Source organism: Caretta caretta, chromosome 14, assembly GCF_965140235.1.
Source record: "Caretta caretta isolate rCarCar2 chromosome 14, rCarCar1.hap1, whole genome shotgun sequence".
Taxonomy (NCBI): domain Eukaryota; kingdom Metazoa; phylum Chordata; order Testudines; family Cheloniidae; genus Caretta; species Caretta caretta.
Window position 1 is genome coordinate 19,549,165 of NC_134219.1, and position 22,270 is coordinate 19,571,434.

General features: G+C 42.8%; 2 protein-coding genes and 1 non-coding gene across 7 annotated transcripts in view; all 3 read left to right on the forward strand.

The window, feature by feature from the left end:
* The first annotated feature begins 202 nt into the window (after nt 1-202).
* LOC125620976 (uncharacterized) lies at nt 203-17,090 on the forward strand. Of its 3 annotated transcripts, none has more exons than XM_075119351.1 (5): nt 203-723; nt 8,056-8,252; nt 11,745-11,870; nt 12,783-12,908; nt 16,880-17,090. In XM_075119351.1, exons 1-5 carry the CDS (start codon nt 601-603, stop codon nt 16,881-16,883), a joined length of 576 nt encoding a protein of 191 aa, XP_074975452.1. In that variant the 5' UTR covers nt 203-600; the 3' UTR covers nt 16,884-17,090. The 3 variants fall into 3 exon arrangements, with proteins under 3 accessions (XP_074975452.1, XP_074975453.1, XP_074975454.1); XM_075119352.1 differs by lacking the exon at nt 203-723 and adding an exon at nt 2,040-2,196; XM_075119353.1 differs by lacking the exon at nt 203-723 and adding an exon at nt 5,014-5,106.
* LOC125621916 (U6 spliceosomal RNA) lies at nt 354-460 on the forward strand. The gene has a single exon (XR_007352626.1). It is a non-coding gene; the product is annotated as a U6 spliceosomal RNA (small nuclear RNA).
* Nucleotides 17,091-18,891: 1,801 nt separating the features above from the next.
* The window catches only part of FOXK2 (forkhead box K2), a 103,782-nt gene continuing 100,403 nt past the window's right edge, over nt 18,892-22,270 (forward strand). The window contains exons 1-4 of one of the 3 annotated variants that reach the window (XM_075119346.1): nt 18,892-19,046; nt 19,953-20,155; nt 20,249-20,374; nt 20,680-20,802. In XM_075119346.1, the coding sequence (XP_074975447.1) occupies nt 19,959-20,155; nt 20,249-20,374; nt 20,680-20,802 (446 nt within the window). In that variant the 5' untranslated portion in view covers nt 18,892-19,046; nt 19,953-19,958. Of the gene's footprint in view, nt 19,047-19,952; nt 20,156-20,248; nt 20,375-20,679; nt 20,803-21,500; nt 21,575-21,668; nt 21,873-22,270 lie in introns of those variants that run through there. The other 2 variants (XM_075119349.1, XM_075119347.1) reach the window with 2 other exon arrangements.

Below are 22,270 nucleotides of genomic sequence, written 5' to 3' on the forward strand. Positions count from 1 at the left end.
TCATGCTCAAATAAATTGGTTAGTCTCTAAGGTGCCACAAGTACTCCTTTTCTTTTTGCGAATACAGACTTACACGGCTGTTCCTCTGAAACAGGAGACTCTGACTCCCAGCATGCCTTGCTCTCATTCGCATACCAAGACCTCCGTCCTCTCCTCCCATAGGGGCGTTTTGTGTTGCCCCACTGGGCAGGGGCAAACCATACCCAGTTGGAGGAACAAGGACACACGGAGAAAATCAAGGGCTCTGCTCCACATGTGTCTCCCTGGAGTTCCCGGGCCTGCCTCTCTCGCCCTAACTGGGAAGCCTCTATCTTCTGTGAGGTATTTATAGCTTAGGACCCAAACCCCACCCTGTGCTTGCTTCGGCAGCACATATACTAAAATTGGAACGATACAGAGAAGATTAGCATGGCCCCTGCGCAAGGATGACACGCAAATTCGTGAAGCGTTCCATATTTTCTTTTCCCGCCTCGCTGGTGCTGCTTGCAGGGCCCTCGGCAGCCGGGGAGGTCCCGCTGGGTGGGCAGGCACCCTGTTGCGGTGCTCCCCGCTTTGCCCCTCGCCTCTCCTGGGAGGGACCCGAGGGGCCTCCTTTGCGCAATGGCATCTCCTGCGCCTTGCGCTGGGCAGGCACCGCATACCCCACACCCGGCTGCCTCCCAAGCCGGCTCGCAGAGACAAAAGGATCCGCTGCCGCAGACGCCACCCAGCCCTGATTCACAGGTAATTAATTGAGGTAATTAATCTATGAGATGCCTTTTCACCTCTGTCAGGCGCAGAGGACTGGAGTCCGGAAAGTTCTTGGAACTCTGACTTCTAAGATGCCTTGCTCTCATTTGCATACCAAGACATCCTTCCTCTCATCCCTGAGGGGCATTTTGTGAAACCATGCGAAGGAGTTCACTCTGGTCATCATGCATGTCCATTGTGTTCCCACGCCTCCCTTGCTTTCCTGCGGTGAAATAGTGCATCATGTTCTGACAGAAAGAAATGTTCAGACTAACTCGTAATGGTCTTCAGTCAACACTTCATTTTATGTATTTTTTTCATTTTGGCATCGATGTTGTTTGAGAACAATTTTTTAAATTTTGTTGCTGAGTGAGCAGGGTGGCACGCTGTTTTGTGAGCATTTCTCATGTTAAATGTTTTTTGTGTAAACAGAAGTATTTTCATTCTAAGTAATTTAGAGATCATTTTCTGGGCCCCCATCCCAATCATGATAATTGCTTAAAATTATGAATTTTGAATCATGAGAAAAATGGGTGTTTTTTTTAAATTTCATTTTCATTTCTGAGCAAATAGTTTACTCTTGGGTCAAATTTTCAGGCGTTACTCTGTGGAACCTTTTAAGGCGAGAATGTTTCTTTTTAATGAATACTCCGATTATGAGGTCCAGGGCCTGCAGTTCTTGGAAAAACAGTAAAAAACCGTCATTGGTAACAAACTGCTCATTCATGTTGGAAACACGGCACCAGTAAACATTTGAGAGGAAAGCCAGGATCGCGCAGCACCCTTCTGTCGCCACGTATGGCGTTTGCACAGCAAAGGAACTGCAGACGGCCCGGGGCCCTGCATCGGAGATCTGCAGCCTTTTGCAGGCTCTTCTGTCCGTCCTCTGCCCTGTTTCAGCTGCTGGAAGCTGACGGGAGAGGCGTCTCGTGGGGGTGGGGAAGCTCCAAGGACCCACTGGAGAGGGGATGGCAGCTGCTGAAGGGGGATTCGCGCACCCCGCTTGGGGCGCGGGGAGGCAGCAGCAGCTGCGGGCTCCTGGTGCCCCTTGTCTGGGGGGGAAGTGCTTGAGAAAACACTCATCAGCCCGGGGAAGCTACTGAGGGAAAAGCCCGGCGTCTAGCCCGAGGCTCGGGGCGTAAATCGACCTGCAGGTGACCGGTGCGCCTCCAGTCCTGCCCCGCAAGGGGCGTGGCAAACGGATGGGGGCGGAGCCTGGCGTCCCATGGGGCGGAGTCTGGAGTCCTCGCTCGATGCTGGGGAAGCAGCTGGGCGAAGCGTTGGGTTTCTCCTTGCGCCCTGGCCCTGCCGTGACGTCATCCGTCAGCGCCAGTCTCGCGGTGTCACGTGGCCCGTGTGTCTCTGTGGTAGTGTCGGGGCGACAACCCCCCCCCGCCAGCGCATCGGTGTCTCTTCGTTGGTCCCGTGCGTGTTTGCTGCGGCCGGGGCCGGAAACTCCGGCAGGAGGTGAGAGACAGAGCGGGGCGTGGGGTTCGGGTGGGGATTAAAGTCATGGGAAGGGGGAGGTGTTCCGAGGTGGGGGAGCTACCGCGCGGGGAGGGGCGTCGGGCGGTTGAGAGTCAGGCTGTGGGGGTGAGGAGCTGTGAGTCTGTGGGAGAAGCCGGGGAGGAGTGCTGGCGGGGCTGGATGCGGGGACAGCCGCACCAGGGTGAAGAACAGGGTCTGGAGTCTGTGCTCGGTTATGGGGTAGGGGTTCTCTGCTCTCCCCACCCTCGGGCTGCGTGCCTCTCTTGCACCTCCCAGGTTCCTGTTACAAATGTCCCTTGCTTCTCGTGAGGTGAGGGGTGATGTAGGCAGCAGAGCTAGTAATAATGTTTTTGTCACGGTACCTGGATGCTGTGGCAGGACGAACAGAAAAGTGGAACACAGTGGGCGGCAGGGCTTGTCTTTGCTGTTAAAAAACCTTGGAATTTTTTTATCTCCCGGTAACTAGCATGCTTGAGCTATCCCAAGGTAAAAACACAGTGAAGACATCGTGGTACATCAGTTTTAATGTGAGGTTAATTTGCTGAGATCAGCTCTGTCTGGTGCTGATTTCTGTGAATTTACCTCCGATAAATCTGAAGTGCCTTGTCCTCCCTGTGTCTTCACCTCGGTGTCGCTCATGTACCTTAGTTACCTTGAGATTAAAAACACAAGTTTTTGGGGGGAATGAAGACAAATCCTGATATTGATGGTTGTATTTCCGTTACCTGTGGAAACCCATTCGTAGTTTTGCAATATTAAGGGATACTTGGTATATGTGACTATATGAGAGTACAAATGTACAAATTGGGTTAATGCAGATCAAGATTATTCACAAATGGATCAGTGAATTAAATTATTTACCAACGTTCAGTATGTCTGTTGGGAAAATAGCACAGCAGGGCACAGATTATCCAACAAGTTCTTGGAATGTACTGGAGACAGTTTTTTATTTCAGAAGGTGGAGAAAGCTACTGGGGAGAGGCTGTTTTAGATTTGGTTTTGACAAATAGGGAGGAACTGGTTGAGAATTTGAAAGTGGAAGGCAGCTTGGGTGAAAGTGATCATGAAACAGTAGAGCTTATGATTCTAAGGAATGGTCAGAGGAAGAACAGCAAAATAAAGAGTGGTTTCAGAATAACAGCCGTGTTCGTCTGTATTCGCAAAAAGAAAAGGAGTACTTGTGGCACCTTAGAGACTAACCAATTTATTTGAGCATAAGCTTTCGTGAGCTACAGCTCACTTCATCGGATGCATACTGTGGAAAGTGTAGAAGATCTTTTATATACACACAAAGCATGAAAAAATACCTCCTCCCACCCCACTCTCCTGCTGGTAATAGCTTATCTAAAGTGATCACTCTCCTTACAATGTGTATGATAATCAAGTTGGGCCATTTACAGCACAAATCCAGGGTTTAACAAGAATGTCTGGTGGGGGGGGAGGAAAAAACAAGGGGAAATAGGTTACCTTGCATAATGACTTAGCCACTCCCAGTCTCTATTCAAGCCTAAGTTAATTGTATCCAATTTGCAAATGAATTCCAATTCAACAGTTTCTCGCTGGAGTCTGGATTCGAAGGTTTTTTTGTTGTAATATAGCAACTTTCATGTCTGTAATCGCGTGACCAGAGAGATTGGAGTGTTCTCCGACTGGTTTATGAATGTTATAATTCTTGACATCTGATTTGTGTCCATTTATTCTTTTACGTAGAGACTGTCCAGTTTTGACCAATGTACATGGCAGAGGGGCATTGCTGGCACATGATGGCATATGCCAACAGCTCTCATCCCCTAACGCCCCTACTCTACTTGCGCTATATTGATGACATCATCATCTGGACCCATGGAAAAGAAGCCCTTGAGTTCCACCATGATTTCAACAATTTCCATCCCACCATCAACCTGAGCCTGGTCCAGTCCACACAAGAGATCCACTTCCTGGACACTACAGTGCTAATAAACGATGGTCACATAAACACTACCCTATACCAGAAACCTACTGACTGCTATTCCTACCTACATGCCTCCAGCTTTCACCCTGACCACACCACACGATCCATCGTCTACAGCCAAGCTCTGCGATACAACCGCATTTGCTCCAACCCCTCAGACAGAGACAAACACCTACAAGATCTCTGTCAAGCATTCTTACAACTACAATACCCACCTGCGGAAGTGAAGAAACAGATTGATAGAGCCAGAAGAGTTCCCAGAAGTTACCTACTACAGGACAGGCCTAACAAAGAAAATAACAGAACGCCACTAGCGGTCACCTTCAGCCCCCAACTAAAACCCCTCCAACGCATTACTAAGGATCTACAACCTATCCTGAAGGATGACCCAACACTCTCACAGATCTTGGGAGACAGGCCAGTCCTTGCCTACAGACAGCCCCCCAACCTGAAGCAAATACTCACCAGCAACCACATACCACACAACAGAACCACTAATCCAGGAACCTATCCTTGCAACAAAGCCCGTTGCCAACTGTGCCCACATATCTATTCAGGGGACACCATCACAGGGCCTAATAACATCAACCACACTGTCAGAGGCTCGTTCACCTGCACATCCACCAATGTGATATATGCCATCATGTGCCAGCAATGCCCCTCTGCCATGTACATTGGTCAAAACTGGACAGTCTCTACGTAAAAGAATAAATGGACACAAATCAGATGTCAAGAATTATAACATTCATAAACCAGTCGGAGAACACTTCAATCTCTCGGGTCACGCGATTACAGACATGAAAGTTGCTATATTACAACAAAAAAACCTTTGAATCCAGACTCCAGCGAGAAACTGTTGAATTGGAATTCATTTGCAAATTGGATACAATTAACTTAGGCTTGAATAGAGACTGGGAGTGGCTAAGTCATTATGCAAGGTAACCTATTTCCCCTTGTTTTTTCCTCCCTCCTCCCCCACCAGACATTCTTGTTAAACCCTGGATTTGTGCTGTAAATGGCCCAACTTGATTATCATACACATTGTAAGGAGAGTGATCACTTTAGATAAGCTATTACCAGCAGGAGAGTGGGGTGGGAGGAGGTATTTTTTCATGCTTTGTGTGTATATAAAAAGATCTTCTACACTTTCCACAGTATGCATCCGATGAAGTGAGCTGTAGCTCACGAAAGTTTATGCTCAGATAAATTGGTTAGTCTCTAAGGTGCCACAAGTACTCCTTTTCTTTTTGCAAAATAAAGAGTGGATTTCAAAAAGGCAGACTTCAGCAAACTCAGGGGAAGCAAGTCTAAGGGAAAAAGCAACTGAAGACATTTGGCAGTTTTTCAGAGAGACATTATTAAGGGCACAAGAGCAAACTATCCCACTGCACAGGAAAGGTAGGAAGTATGGCAGGAGACCACCCTGGCTTACCCAGGAGATCTTCAATGATCTAAAAATCAAAGAAGAGTCATACAAAAAGTGGAAACTAGATCAAATTACAAAGGATGAATATCAATGAGTAACACAAGTATGTAGAGACAAAATTAGAAAGGCCAAGGCACAAAACAAGATCAAACTAGCTAGCGACATAAAGGGTAACAAGAAGACATTCTATAAATACATTTAAAACAAGAGGAAGATCAAGGATAGGGTAGGCCCATTACTCAATGAGGGGGGGAAAACAATAACAGAAAATGTGGAAATGGCAGAGGTGCTTAACGACTTCTTTGTTTCGGTTTTCATCAAGAAGGTTAGTGGTGATTGATTGCCAGTGAAAATGAGGTAGGATCAGAGGCTAAAATAGGGAAAGAACAAGTAAAAATTACGTAGACAAGTTAGATGTCTTCTAGTCACCAGGGCCTGATGAAATGCATTCTAGAATACACAAAGAGCTGACTGAGGAGATATCTGAGGCATTAGCGATTATCTTTGAAAAGTCATGGAAGATGGGAGAGATTCCAGAAGACTGGAAAATAGCAAATAGTACCAATCTATACAAAGGGAAATAAGTACAAACTGGGGAATTACAGACTAGTCAGATTAACTTCTGTATCTGGAAAGATAATGGAGCAAATAATTAAGAAATCAATTTGCAAACATCTAGAAGATAATAAGGTGATAAGCAACAATCAGCATGGATTTGTCAAGAACAAATCATGTCAAACCAACCTGATAGCTTTTTTTGACAGGGTAACAAGCCTTGTGGATGGGGGGAGTGGTAGTGGTATATCTTGACTTTACTAAAGCTTTTGATACTGCCTCACATGACTGTCTCTCAAACAAACTAGGGAAATGTAACCTAGATGGAGCTACTATAAGGTGGGTGCATAACTGGTTGGAAAACTTCCCAGAGAATAGTTATCAGTGGTTCAGTCCTGCTGGAAGGGCATAATGAGTGGTGTCCTGCAGGGATCAGTTCTGGGTCCGGTTCTGTTCAATATCTTCATCAATGATTTAGAAAATGGCATAGAGTACACTTATAAAGTTTGTGGATGATGCCAAGCTGGGAGGGGTTACAAGTGCTTTGGAGGATAGGATTAAAATTCAAAATATCTGGACAAACTGAAGAAATGGTCTGATGAAATTCAATAAGGATAAATGTAAAGTACTCCACATAGGAAGGAACAATCAGTTGCACACATCAAAAATGGGATATGACTGCTTAGGAAGGAGTAGTGCGCAAAGGGATCTCGTGGTCATAGTGGTCCACAAGCTAAATGTGAGTCAACAGTGTAACACTGTTGCAAAAAAAGCGAATGTCATTCTGGGATGTATTAGCAGGAGTGTTGTAAGCAAGACACGAGAAGTAATTCTTCCGCTGTACTCCGCACTGATTAGGGCACCACATTTCAGGAAAGTCCAGAAAAGAGCAACAAAAATGATTAAAGGTCTAGAAAACATGACCTATGAGGGAAGATTGAAAAAATCAGGTTTGTTTAGTCCAGAGAAGAGAAGACTGAGAGGGGACTTAAGTTTTCAAGTACATAAAAGGTTGTTACAAGGAGGAGGGAGAAAAATTGTTGTTCTTAACCTCTGAGGATAAGTCAAGAAGCAATGGGCTTAAATTGAAGCACGGGAGGTTTAGGTTGGACATTAGGAAAAACTTCCTAACTGTCAGGGTGGTTAAGCAATAAATTGCCTAGGGAGGTTGTGGAATCTCCATCATTGGAGATTTTTAAGAGCAGGTTAGACAAACACCTGTCAGGAATGTTTTAGATAATATTTAGTCCTGCCATGAGTGCAGGGGTCTGGACTAGATGACCTCTCAAGGTCCCTTCCAGTTCTGTGATTCTATGTCTGTGTATCTATTTATTTTGTTTGCAAACATTCTCAAAACAGGATTTTGTTCATATTAATACTCTTGAACAAAACAAGTAATTGGAATGTCCATAAACAAATTGTCAGTTGGAATCAGTAATGTGTGACATCAATCTTCAATTACGTATTGTATTTTTATATTATTATTTGAATTTTTTTTATTACCAAACACTTTGGGCAACAATCAGTAGGTTGAAAATGTTTGTATAAACTTTTCTGTGAACAGTTACCAAATCTTTGCCTAGCTCTAGCAGCATTGGCATAGGGTCTGCTACTGTTTGTAAAATCATCCTTTATATTTAAATATGAAATAAATTGATGAGCTTGATTCATGTTCATGAAGAGCAAGACAGTGTGTTGCTAAAGCAGAATTGTAAAAATCTAACTGTTCAAAGTATTAATGCTAAACACTTAATTTGGAGCTTTTGGTCGGGAGTTCAAATTGAATATCGCAAAGAATTTGTGAAGTGATTAGTTAAGGTCTTTGTTTTGAACATGTGAAGCACTACGTAAGCACTAATTATGACGGTTGCTTTTGCTGACATTCTTTCTCTTTAATATTTAAAAGCCAACAATGCCGAGAAAAAGATGCGCAAGACCAACAAAATTACCGTCTTCAGAAAAGAAAACCAGGAGAGAAATTATTGATAAAAGGGTGGCGTACACAAGGATATACTTGGGGAATCAAATTGGCCGATGGCTGACCTTAAGGGAAAAACTGGATTTCAAAAGTGACACAGACCTTGCAGGATTTTTGCTGGATCTGTAAGTAAAATAGTACCTCACCTGCATGAATATGAAACTAATCACCTTTTTTTTTTTATTATAATTATTATTTTGCGTATTAGATAGAAGTGGTAGAAGGTTCCCAGGATAGTGGCAGGAGACTCCAGGAGGGATTTGCCTTTGATGTCCTGTTCCCCTCAAAATCCAACTCCATCATAGTACCATTTCAGAATGTGGGAATTACCATACTGGAGGAGACCAGCTGTCTCTATTGTTTAGTAGTCATCAGTATCAGCTACTTTAGAGGAAGGTTCCAAAAAACCCTGCAGTCCCAATTATGGAATAGTCTTACTCCAGGTAGATTGTCGTCTTAACTCCCCAGAGATTGATTTATGCCCTGAAGCTTTCCAAAACTCTTGATTTTATTTTTAAATTTTTTCTTCAACATCTCGATATTTTTGTTATATGTATGTTCAATTCTCTTTTTGAATCTTGTTATATTTCTGGCCTCAATTATATCTTTTGTTAGCAAGTTTGATAGGCAAATAGTGTTGTGTTAAATTTTCATCAATTCTGTATTTGTCACCTTTCAGTTTCAGTGAGTGATCCCTTGTTTTTGTAAAATGAGAGGGTGAGTAGCAGTGACTGATCTACTTTCTCAGAACCGGTCATTAGTTTGTACACCTTTACTACATCTCTTCCTTATTTACCCCCTCTCTAAGGTGTGAATTTTTTTTAGTGTCCTTTTATGAAGATAGTCCATGGCTGTAATAATTCTTATTGTCCATCTCTGAATCCCCTCTTTATTTCTACTACATCTTTTTGAGATGGGGTGACCAGAACTAAACAGAGTATTCTAGGTAAGACTGTACCATTAGTTAATAGCTATATATAGTTTTAGTTATTCTCCATCTTATTCCTTATGCATCCTAACAATTGTCCTTTTCTGACTGCTGCTGAGCAACAGGTCTCCATTGAGGTGTCCATACTGATGCACAGGTTTTTTTTCTTGAGCTGGCAGATAAGTTTAAATACACTGAGTTCTAAATTATTCATTCTAATGGGCATTATTTTGCATTTGGCAACACTGAATTCCATCTGCCATTGTGTTGCCCATTCAACTAACTTGATTAGGTCTCTTTGAAGGTCCTAATAGTCTTTAGTCTTCACTAACTCAAGTAATGTTGTGTCATCTGTAAATTCAGCCATGTCATTACTCGCTGCCTTTTTTCCAGATCACTAATAAACACTCGTTCTTGCTGTACTCAACGGTTAACCTTGTGCTATGTTGAATATTGGGATTCTTCTTTGAGTGATTGTCCACATGGATTCCATTCGTGCTGTGCATATGTCCCAGGTACACAATATCATATTCTTTTGGCCAGCAGTGTCTACTGAGGCTGTACCAACTCACTAGATATCCTTATGCCCCCTCACTGAGGACATAAAGGGCAGCGTGAGTCCAACTAGCTCTCAGTTCCTTCTTACCGCCCATGTCACAAAAGACTGAACCGCTGCAGTTTCCTTGCTTCTCTGCACACTTCACTAGTATAGTGTGTGTGTCTTTAGGATAGTTAATTATTATATAGTTAGTGTTAGTCTTTTGTAATTGGCACAAAAAAACCTTTTTAATTAAATACTTAAGGGCAGCCCTATCTTCCTTAATTTTGCAGACCAGTGGTCAAACCCTGCATCTGGATCCAAATTCCTGCAGCATCCTGGATGCTGGCTCGTAGAAACCCACCAAAAGAAGCTATTCAGCTGAAGTTCAGAACATTATGCTCCAAAGCTGAAAAGCCTCAGCTAGACTAACTTAAAAAACCTAGTGGGAGAGGTTTGCTTTTTGAGCATCTCAGCACCAGCTTTCTGTCCTGAGAACATCTCAGCAATATTGGTTTGTTTTTTAGTCCTGAAACAATCTGGGCCTTCCTGTCAGTATCATAAGGGTCTGTCTAGCAGCAATACAGTGGTAAGGTTCCTTCAGGGCTTTACTCATGTTTTTTCCCCATCCCTCTTGGGACCTCAGTATAATATTGGCAGGGTTGGTGAGTTCCCTGCTTTGAGCCCTTTGTAACCTGTTCCCTCTACCATTTATCTATAAAATTTGCCTTTTTAGTGGCTGTTACATCAGCTTACAGGGTTGGAGAGATTCAGGCCCTCGTGGCAGGTCCACCTTATACAGTGTTCTATAAGGACAGAGTAAATCTCAGGCCTCATCACAAGTTCCTGCTTAAATTTGTTTAGAAATTCCATGTAAAACAATTCATTCATCTCCCAGTTTTCTTTTGCAAGCCTCATTCAGCCCTCAGGGAAACTAAACTTCACACACTCGATGTAGTAAGTTAACTGTCTGTGTGTATTGTCAGGACAAAACCAATCAGAAACATACCTCAACTGTTAGTGGCCTTTGAAAAGGTGACTGCAATATTAGGTCAAATATCCTCTTAGAAATTATCTAAGTGGGTCTCCAACTATATAAGGACATGTTATGATTTAGGTAGATTAGGTCCATTACATCCAGCCATGTAAGAGCTCATTGCACCAGAGTTTAGGCAGCCTCTAATGCCTGCTTGAAGATTGTCGATTTCTGAAATCTTCTAGGGCAGCTACGTGTTGCTTGACCCACACTTTTACAGGATGCTTCCCTTTGGTAGAGGCGTCCAGATTGTATCCTTGCTTTGGTAGTGCTGTTCTGCAGTCATTGTTTAAGTTGGACTCCTACACGTCTCCAAGCAAAGAGAAGCTTGTTAGTCATAAAGAGTGGAATCTTGTTCAGTCACTCGAACAAGAAAGAAGTTACTTACTTTACACTAACTTCAAGAGGTTGTCCACATAGATTCCATGATCCACCCTCATTCCCTGTTACCACAAAATCCTACTCCTCTGGAATTCGGTATTGGCAAAGAAACTGAGGATGGTTGGGCCCATTCTTCCCTTTATGGTTGGGTGGGGTATGAGGGCATCTAGGGCGCAGACATGGCCCAAATAGACATGGCTCGCCAAATAATCTGATCTTGCGTGCATGCAGTCCATGTGTGCCAAGAGTGGAATCCACATGGACAACATATCTCAAAGAACCACAGTTATCTAAGGTAAGACATTTCATGATTGGCTAGTTCCTTTTTTTTTCTTTTATCTCCTTATGCTGTGGATCTGGTTGCACTCAGCAGTGTTTGTGAAGAAGAGGGGTGGAGAAGGACGGGTTTTGTTGAATGGAAGGCTGAACAGGGACAGATGGTGAAGGGGAGGAAGTAAAAGGAGCTCATGTGACTCAACAGCTTGCCTCTCTCTCCAATAGAAGTTGGTCCAACAAAAGATATTACCTCACCCACCTTCTCTAATTAGACATGTGGTAGTCATCACTCTGACCACTCTGCTTGATTGGTTGTATTTTTTTACCTCCACCCTGCATCTTTCTGTTTTTAGACAGTAAGGTCTTGGGATGTGGACTGTGTGATCTCATGGCTGTGCAGTGTCTACCATGTTTTGGGTGCTGCTTGCATATAACTACCATCCTTTTAATTCTTGTAGCTATGACAATGATGATCAATTACCTAAAGAAGCAGTAATCTCCTTACCTGAAGATATGAGAATTGTAACTGCAAAAGAAGAAAGAGATTTACATGATGACTCCTCTTCAGCAGAGATTGTTGGAATGTTAGTGATACTACTTTATTTTATGCAATTGATATTCATAAAGATAGATGTAGAATACAAGTCTTCTAGCCTTCTCTTAAGTTAATTTTGCTTTATTGTCTTATATCAGATTTATGGCATTTTATGCTCTGGTGTATCCTAATAAGAAGAATGCATATTCTTTTAAAAGGTGTCCACACCAAACCCATTGGTCTGCCTGTCAGAGTCCCCTTCTTAAATACTGTATTTTACTCTTCAGGGCTTTAAAAAATCTGTTTAATGTAAGTAAAACATCTGCCTGAATGAATGGGTGGAATTGAGCCCATGGTGCTGTTGGCTCTGTTAGAGATGGAGAGGCTGGGAGCAAGTGCCACTATTTCTCTTTCAGGATGTGAGGGAGAGACAAGAAGAAGAGTAGTTAGAGCCAGTGATGTTTTTTCCATATGCTGGGGTGGGGGAACAACGGAATAGAGTGCACTCTGAGCCACTGCTATTTTAATAGAACTAGAGATGGGGAGAGTGGGTCGCAGAATAGTCTCTGAACTGCTGCTCCTTTAAGAGAAGGGGATGGAGTGAGTAGCAGAGGGCCTACGAGGAAAGCAGGACCTGGGAGGCCAACGGCTATCCATATTTCCAGGAGAGGAGCAGAGGCAGCAGCAGAGAAGCAGAGCGTTGGTTGGTGCGTGGGATGGGGTAATGATAATGTATTTCATTAGGCGGCTTGAAGATGGGTCAATAGACATAAAATATGCATGATTTTGGCAGGGCATTTGGCAACCCGAGTATCTCACCTCAGGCAGCAGCTTGAGTTAATGGTTGAGTAGGCGTTGTGAGGAAATTTTTCAAGCCATGGGACTTTAAAAGACAACAATTATAAAATTAACATTAACCTTTCTTAAATATTTTACTAATATCAAGCCTTCTGTAATATAGATGTGACAGTGAGGACCAACTGACTGCAGAATCAGCCTGTTCTGTACCACAAAGTAGGGGAATCAGAACTGTGAAAGAAGAGAGGCAATTGCAGGATGACTCCTCTTCAGTACAGAGTGATGAAAAGTTAGTGATACATTTTTTTCCCCCTACATTTTGAAATTTTCAATGAAGTAAAAATATTTTTAAAATATTTGCTGGTATCCAAAATAACTGGAAGGGCCAGGTTTTGTTATCTCCTAGTTACAACAAATGTTCTAAAAGGGAAACAAGTTAACTTGACTGTTGAGACACCTGCTCTTCTTGGATTCTCACAAGACTGTTGTTTTTCAGTCTGGTACTTGCAATTTATTGAAAGCAAGAAGTAGCTAATTTTATTGCTCTGTTTTATTAGATGGTGTTGCTTCCTTAAACCACTGGAGACTGGATTTTATATTAAATATTTTTTCTATGTTAGAAATGCATATTACTTCTCCAATTTAAACTGAAATCTGACTTCCCTAGTAATCCAAATTGAGTTTGGTTTATTAGCTGAAAATTTCCAGACAATAGTGTAACAGTTTTTAAATGACTCATGTCAAAAAGAAGCTGTGGTTCAATCAAACTGGAAAGAACCTGAAGCAGTTGTATATAATCTTTTCACTCAGTGTTTCAAGAGATGCTCTGTTGTGTCTCTTAAAACTTGTTACATACTCAAAAGTAGACTTCTTTCCTGGTCTAGAGTCAGTGAACACATCAACACTGCTATCCTTTAAGTCAAGAGGCACATCAGTACTGCTTCTCATTTGGCCAAAATAATTAAAATAGAACCATGTGAGGTACTACAGAGCCTGCAATCATTGAATGTGTTCCCTCCTTACAGTATGCCCTATCACTTCTGGTCTGTATAGTCAGAAAGTTGGTTTCAAAATTAAAACTAAGTCTCTCTCATGCAGCAATGCAGAGCACAACAGTTAGGACAATGAAAATGATGCTGCTTATTTCAAAAGTTTAAAACGAATGGATTAAACATAATTAATTTTTCAGTTATAAACAAGTATGTATATATTGTTTATATATTCCTGAAAGCATGCTGGACCTTTCACAAAATAAAAAAGCCACTCTCCTCGCTGCAGGGAGCTTAGTTTGTGACAATTAGACATATGTAACAAGTGAGCGCAAAAATGTTGGAGACTGAGAGAGAAAGCAGGATGAGGGTTACCAAAGTAGGGTTAATTGGCCACATAGATTTGTGGAGTTAGATGCCTTGTATTTCAATTCTGTATTTAGAAATATTTATTTATACTCACAGGAAGTTAAGGATCAGGTGGTTGACAGGGATATTTTGTGCAGCAGAGCAATGAAGCAAAGCAAAATCAATTAATGATTAACAGATTTAAGACAGGTAACAATGAAGAGTCAGTTGTGTTGAGTTCTGGGATTTTTAGTGTAATATTGACATCAGAAGGACAGAGTGGATTTAGAAGAGTGCAAGTACAGTGAAGTGCTGCTATTGGAGTAGCTGCTGCTGTTAGCCAATATCGTCTTTTGAAATTCCTCCCTGGGTGGCTGTTGGTGTGGACCACAGGTTGCGGGGAGTGTTGCTGCATCTAGTGTGCTCAGTTGGATTCCCCTGTCTCTGGGGTGAGGAGAAGTGAGCATCCAAACTCTTGTCTTCCCAGCAGTGCTGTGCATGGAGTGGTTGCTGCTGTAAGCCACTCAGAGCTGTTGGTCTTGAAAATCCAATTCTGAGTGGCAGCTGCTGCTGTATTTATAATGTATGCATATAGAGGTGGCATGTGTGTATACACACACTAAGTATTTTAAAGCGCTAGAATCAGTTACTTCAGTGACAAAATGTAAGGATACATGACGCGCACACACAACAAAAAGTTGTAAAATCACTATTATTAAAAGTGAATAAATAGACTGGGAAGATTAAGTCCAAACAACTGTTTTAATTGAAACAGTACCTTGCTGTGTTTGCAACCCAGACACTGAAGCTTTACATAATGACGCAAGAGCTGGAAATTCAAACTAGCTAATCTATTTGGTTAGGTATGCTGAGTGAACTACACAAAATAAATTGCATAAATAACAGTGAAAAAGAACGTGGTCTTTTAAATCTTTCAAGTTTTAGTAATGTAAGTGGTTCTCAGTAACACAGATGAAGAAACTTAGTATCTCTAAAAATATCATTTTGAATCTGATGTTGGTCCTTTAACATTGCTTATTACAAACTGAAATGTTCTCTGCACCTCTTTTTCTTGACTTCAGAAATATGTTTTGGAGAGATCAAGTGAGAGTGGGGGGAATGGAAGGGAGGGAAGGACTTCAGTCATTTAAGCAACAATTTAAAGGTGCACAGAGCAATTTTGCTGGTCTACACAATCCATTCCATATTGTGAAGCTTGCGTAAACAAACGCATTAAATATATTTGTTCAGGGCACCTACAGAAATGAATATAAAACTTTTTCTTTAACAGCCATAGTCTTTTAACATACATGTGACGGTCATAACCAAATATATAAAGTAACTGTGAAAGAGATGGAATGGCCAGACACCACTTACTAACATTCCATCCTGTACTACTGATGTCTTTTTACGTGTGCATTATGACACTGAATGCGTGCACTCCAATGAGGGATTCTACAATCCCTTAAGACGGGCTGGGCAGACTTTTTGGCGTGAGGGCCACATTGGGTTTCTGTTGTATGGAGGGCCGGTTAGGGGAGGTTGTGCCTCCCCAAACAGCCAGGCATGACCTGGCCCCCGACCCCTATTCCACCCTCCCCCTGCTTCTCGCCCCCAATGGCCCCCCTGGGACTCCTACCCCATCCACCACCCCCTGGTCCCTGTCCCCTGACTGCCCCTGGACCCTCCGCCCCGGCTGCTCCTATCAGCCCCATCCAACCCCTCCTCTCATTTCTGACTGCCCCCCCCCGGGACCCTTGCCCCATTCAACCACCCCTTCTCCCTGTCCCCTGACCGCCCCCAGAACCCCTGCCCCTGACTTTCCCCTGCCGCCCCATCCAATCCCCCCTCTCCTTCCTGACTGCCCTCCTGGGACCCCTGCCCCCATTCAACCCCCCTGTTTGCCGCCCTCTGACCGCCCCGATCCTTATCCACACCCCCAGCCCCTGTCCTCTATCCACCTGCCCCCCTGTCCCCTTACCGCACTGCCTAGAGCACCGGTGGCTGGCAGCACTACAGCCGTGCTGCCATGCAGCACAGAGCACCAGGTCAGGCCAGGCTCTGCAGCTGCGCTGCCCCAGGAGCTCGCAGCCCCCCGCCGAGAGCATTGCACCAGTGGTGCAGTGAGCTGAGGCTGTGGGAGTGGGGGAATAGCAAGGGAGGGGCGGGGGGCAAGCCTCCTGGGCCAGGAGCTCAGGGGCCAGGCAGGAGGGTCCCACAGGCTGTAGTTTGCCCACCTCTGCCTTAAGGTAACTGTCAGTTTTAAAGCATATGTGATTCTGCTAGTTAATGAAGTCCATATTGAAAATATTTCCAATGTATTTAGGGCCACATTCTGTTCCATTCAAGTCAAGTCCTCTAGTTTTGAGATTGAGTAAACGTTGGATAGTCAATCCAGCAAACATTGCGCTGACTAGTGGTATAGCTGTGTGCAGTTCATTTTGCTCAGCTTACATTTACTTTGTATCCATTTGTGTCTACTTTTAATGATTCTTATAAAATGTTATAACATCAGTCTAAAATAGTGTGGTGCTCATGGAGGTGGTAGTATAATTTAGCCAGTCGACTTGGGAGACTTCCACCAAACCTATTCACATCTTGACAGTAGAGACCAAGAAAAGCTCCGGTAGGTATGATTATCCATTTCTTTCTTTAGGTTCAGTTATCCATAAGAATTGATAATTAATTGTTACATATTTTAGTGATCTTTCTAAAAATGTACTTTTAATATGTGCACGGGATACTAGAGAGCCTAAGAAATTATTGTAATTTCATGGTGTCCAGTCTCTATATACAGTAATATATCCCAAGAACATAGGCCTACCTTTTAAATATAAGTTTTCTATTCAAAATTATTATTCCTGAATCTTCTATTTCTGATTTTTTCCTAATGTGATTAATTTGAATATTTCCCTTTTAACAGATAAGTCAGCATTCATACAATGAGGTTTCCTGGTATTCAGGTGAAGATTCTACTATTGGCTCTGAATCTGACCTTTCAGAAAGGTAAACTTATTGAATACAGAAGGTATTTCCTTGGTGCATAGTATGAATTGGTACTTTGAAGAGCAGTATATTTTATATTGTTTGCAAAGTATTTACTAAATATTCTTATTAAATGAATATTAAAATTATATTGTCTCAATGTTTTAATTTCTCTTCTGGTTCATGGGGCTGGCATTTTGGGATATGAATAGTTAGCGTTCTTAAGGACTTCCTTTAAATCTAAGCAGCTTCCACTATTTACTCTATTTATTAACCTTGTAACTACAGTCTTGTTGTTTTCAGAGCCTTTGTAGCAAGTATTTGCCTATTTCATACCCATTTGATCATCTATTGTACATATCTCCTAGTTTTTAATAGCAGATTTAAGAAACAGTATTGTTTCATGTTCTTCAGGACACTCCAGGCTGTGAAGGGTAGGAGAGCTCTTACTACTCAGACAATTCAGTTTGGTTTTGCAGGCTTTTTTTTTTTTTTTTAAATTTTATTTTAATTAAGCTGTTGGACTTCTAAGAACCTAGTTCTAACCTTTAATTCTGGTTTCTCAATTCCATGTCAACTTTGGTCACTAGTTCATGGCTGTCAGTCTTTTATCTCAAAGCAATTCATTCTTGCTTTGAATAGATCAGACTTTCCATCAGTCATCCAACTCAGAAGCTCCTACTTTCTGATTTGTTTTCATTCTGGTTTTAGGTTCGACCTAATTAATAAGATTGTGAGTAGTCACTGTTTTCCTTAAGATTTCGCACTTCCCAATTTCCCTTGCAGACAGCCATGCTTATCTCTTAACGTACATCAAATAAGTCTGAATATTTGCCACTTAGAGTACAGTGTGAGAACTCTTCCTGTAGATTGGCCAGAACTCTTCTGGCATAAGACAGAATTAAGTTCTTGTAGATGTTGTGATCCAAAGTCAGTGCTTGAAAAGTGTGTGAGTGTGTACATACAGATAACCATGTTTACAGAAGTTCAGTGCCAAAAATGCTGCTTTGCTCATATAGCCTTTAAGTAATAGAAGAAAGCAAACATACAATGGCTTACCCTTCAGGGCAACAACCACCTTTTTGTGGTGTGTCTGTGCAGTGCTAGCACAAGTGGGGCCTGGATCCCTATTTGGGCTGTAGGTACTACTGCAGTATCAGTAGCAATAATATTGATTTGCGAGAAGAATGTTGTATAGAATGGACTTGTTTTAGATCCACATAGAAGATATTATGTAAAACTTATACTGAATATAAATAAAAGAATAATATCTCGAACTTTTAATTAAGTTAATCACTTAAGTAGTGAAATGTATTCATTTTTCTGCAATGGATCAACAAAAATGACCACACTTCCTCATAATTTAGATGGTAGGGTTGGCACTTTATCAGATAGCGGCACTGCAAAGTTTCAACTTTTTATCACAAAATAGTGGTGTGGACTCTCTGGGTTTTATGAATCTGATGTGTGCTTATACCAGGAACCCATTTACCCTCTTCCACAGAGCCTAGTAACCAAGAGGAACAGCCAAAGTGTCTGGTGAGTTCCTTTCGTGACCTTTTTTCTAGTCACTGCTGCTAGCGTATGGCATTGAACAGTGTGACAAAGGCGCGGGCGAGCAGGGGGATGAATGACACTAGCCTGGCTGGGGAGATACAGTGGTGCGGAGCAGGGAGCTGTGAGTGGGGCACTTCAGTTTACGCTCCCCATCTCTGTGTCCGCAGCGCTTCTCCGCGATGAGCCGCCTCCACGTCCTGCCGGCGGGCTGCCCGGGGTCCGCGCGGCCCGCAGGGATCCTTGGTCAGCGGCTGCGGCTCGCCTGAAATGCGAGACGGTAAGCGCGGCGTGGCTCTACCCCTCCCCACCCCAAATGTGCGTCATCAGCCTGCGACAGGACTGGGTGGTCACGTGTCCCGTGTTTATCTCGGTTCGGCGGGTCGCGCGCGCGACCTCGTCGCTCTGGGCCGCGCGCACCTGCTGTTGCTGTTGCTGCGGCTGCCGCCGGCGGCGGCGGCTCCGGCGCCGTGATTCCCCGCTGGTGAGCGAGCGAGCGAGCGGCCCCACGGGGAGGGGCGCGGCTGGGAGACGGGACCCTGCCCCGCCAGGTGCCCGGAAGGGATCGGTGGGGGAGGGGGAGGTGGTGAGAGGATTCCGGGGCTGGGGGAGCGGGAGGCGGGCGTGCGGGGGGAGCGGGGCGATGGGGAAGCAGCGCCGTGTGCGGGGGGCGGAGAGGGGCCCCAGGACACAACGCTTCCCGCACGGGTCCGTCCCGCTGGCGCTGCCCGGGCTGAGTCGCACCGCAGGGCAGCGGCCGCTCCGGCAGGGCCGGGAGCTGGGCTCCCTCTGCTCCCGAGTGAAGCCCTGAGGCTGCCTGCCCTCGCGGTGAGAGCGACAGACGAGGCTAAGGACGGCGCCCGCGCGGGGCAGCCCGAGGCAGAAGGCTCCTGCATCCCGCGAGGGAGCGAGCCGCACCATGGGAAGAAGAGCTGCAAAATGGGGCAGACGGGGGGGAAAGTGGAGGTTAAGAGTTGCTACGAGCAGGGGGGAGCTGCAGGAGTAATGAGAGCCCCGAGAAGGGAGAGAACTAAAGGGGAGTGGATACACAGGGGTTAAAAAAATTAGCAGTTGATTTTTTTTCTAAGATGGGGGGGGATATACAAGAATGCACATTTTTCTGAAAATCCGCTACTACACATATGCGTGCATGGATGTTGCTTATGGTGTATATTGTGATCTATGTTCAGTTATGTATGTGCTCCCCAGAGAGGTGCTGAATCCTTGTTTAAAGTCAATAGGAGATAGAGGTGCTCAGCAGCTCTCTGGTCAGGCTCCAGGATAACCTCGGTTCTCCTAGAGCCTGAACCATCTGATTTAATTGGTATATTTGGTCCTGTGTTTGTGTATAAATATTGCAGTGTTTGAAATTAGCATTTACAGCAATGACTTAGAACACTGACATCTGCATAATTGCCATGAACTGCATTTTTACTATTATTTCTTGTTTTTGTAAGCTTACAATGTCGTTACCAGCAAAGAGGTGTGGTAGACCTCCTGTACTGTCCTGCTTGGAAAAGAAAAAGAGGAAGCAAAGTCTCGATAGAAGAAGAGGAAAAACAAGAATCTATGTGGGAAACCATATTGATAGATGGTTGACACTTAAGGAAAAACTGGATTTCAGAAATGATGCAGAAGTTGCAGGATTTTTACTAGATTTGTAAGTAAAATATCACCACATTTTATTACAATTGAATGAGCCAAAGACTATTCTCAAAGTTAATTTAATACCAAATGTATGTTTGTAATACAGATATGACAACTGTGACCCATTGTCAAAAGCATCAATCTGTTCCCTGCCTGAAGATGTGAGAAGAATTACAGTGAAAGGGGAAAGAGAGTTACCAGATGACACTTCTTTAATAGCAGCGGATGGAACGTTAGTGACATTCTCTATTTTTACATGATTGGTATAAACAAAGTTTAATCTGTGCTTAAAAAGATCACAGGAGAGTCTTTTTAATTAAAGTTCAGAAAGTTTATGTACAGTAAAATCGGCAGTCCATTTTAATAAAATTGGAAACTTCAGAATGTGCACAAAACAGGTGCTGGTCTTCCCATTATGTATAGATTTTAGAACTTTTAATGATATTTCAAAGTTAAATGTATTCCTTCAGAATGCTTGAAGAGAATAAATGTAGACATAAGCAATATTAATTAATTATGCATATTTCTGTGATACAGGTATGACAATGATGACCAGTTGTCTAAAGAATCTACTTGTTCTGGACCCGAAGATGTTAGAATCATAACTGTGAAAGAAGAGCGGGATTTGCCTGATGACTGTTCAACAGAGACCGATGACACGTTAGTGACACTGTTGGTTTTGCATGTTTTATATCTGAATATATTATTTTGCATCAGTTTATTATCACTTTTAATTTTGTTTATTAGAAACCCATACCATTCATGCTCTTATCCCTTGTTTAAAAACAACTTGAATGTTTTTGGATGGTCCAGATGAGGGGAAAACCTGAAGTATGTTGTGGGAAAGTTGAAAACCTCAAGGGGCACACACAGCAAACGTGCATCTCTGTTTGCTGCCTTCCATAATTGTATGTAAAGCTCACTGATATAACAAGAAAATATAGTGTCTCAGGTATTTTACCGTGAAATTGTCAGTACATTTTGATACTTGTAGCAGAATGCAGCCTGCAGACTAATGCGATTTTTGTGCGTGCAGTTACCTTTGCTCAAAAGACAAATGTTTCATTGTTGCCTGTTTTGGAATGATGTTACATACAAAGTGACATGTTAACCTATCTAAAATAGTGCCGTGTTCCTCGAGGCAACCACACCATCAGTCGACTCTACTGATTTCTTTTACTGCAATACCAACAGTAACTGAGGCATTCACAGTTGAGATCAAAGGAGCCTCAAATAGGTATGCTTGTCCATTACTCTTTCTTTAGGTTTCAATTATCCACAACAGCGTTACTGAATACTTTAATTTGGTCCATATTTTAGTTATCTAACTTTCTTTAAAAATGTATTTTTAATGTGTGCAGGGGACACTGAGAGCCTAGGACATTACAATGGCATTGCATGGTGTGTCCAAACCCCTCGCTAATATGGTGAAGTACGTAAGGCATGAAGCATGTGTTTGCATGAATCTTATTTTCCCCTATTCTTTTTTGTAACTTTGTTAACTTTTCCTACTTTGATTTTGACAGATTAACAAACTGGAGTTTCTGAAAGTGATTCCTCTTGTGATTCAGAAGAATGTTGTGTGGAAAAACAGAGCAAATTACAAAATGGATGAAGCGGATAAATTCAGGTACATTCAAACTGGCATCTTATTCTGGCAACAGAACTTAAATGTGGTTTAGAAAGCAGCAAGGATCTGAGATTAACTTTGTGAGACTGATATATCATGGGTAAGTGAAACTTTCTATGGAATACTTGTTTTATGGCCTTTTAGTATGTCAGAAATATTGCGTAAATTGGTTGATCATTAAAATTTCCTCATAGTCTAATATTAGATAGGTATACAGTACTTTGGAACAATTTTATAATCTTCATCTATATGGAGATGAATATATGAATTAATATTACTCCAGTGCTTTGAAATGGAAAATGCTGGACAAGTGATTGTTAATAAACAGGCCAGGTCACTGGGCATATGCATGCTCAAATAAATGTTAGCTATGTTTAAGTACTAGGAAAGTTGGAAATATAAGTGAAGTCTCTCATTTATGGAACAAGAAGCATTTCAGGTAATTACAAACTACCTAAGAATATTTATTTAATTGGATCACTTGAATGGCTGAACATG

Excerpts from the sequence above, each read along its gene's own strand:
- LOC125620976 (XM_075119351.1), top strand. The coding sequence starts at position 601 with ATGGCATCTCCTGCGCCTTGCGCTGGGCAGGCACCGCATACCCCACAC. Across the intron at positions 8,253-11,744 it reads GCAGGATTTTTGCTGGATCT|CTATGACAATGATGATCAAT; the intron begins GTAAGTAAAATA and ends TAATTCTTGTAG. Across the intron at positions 11,871-12,782 it reads TCAGCAGAGATTGTTGGAAT|ATGTGACAGTGAGGACCAAC; the intron begins GTTAGTGATACT and ends TCTGTAATATAG.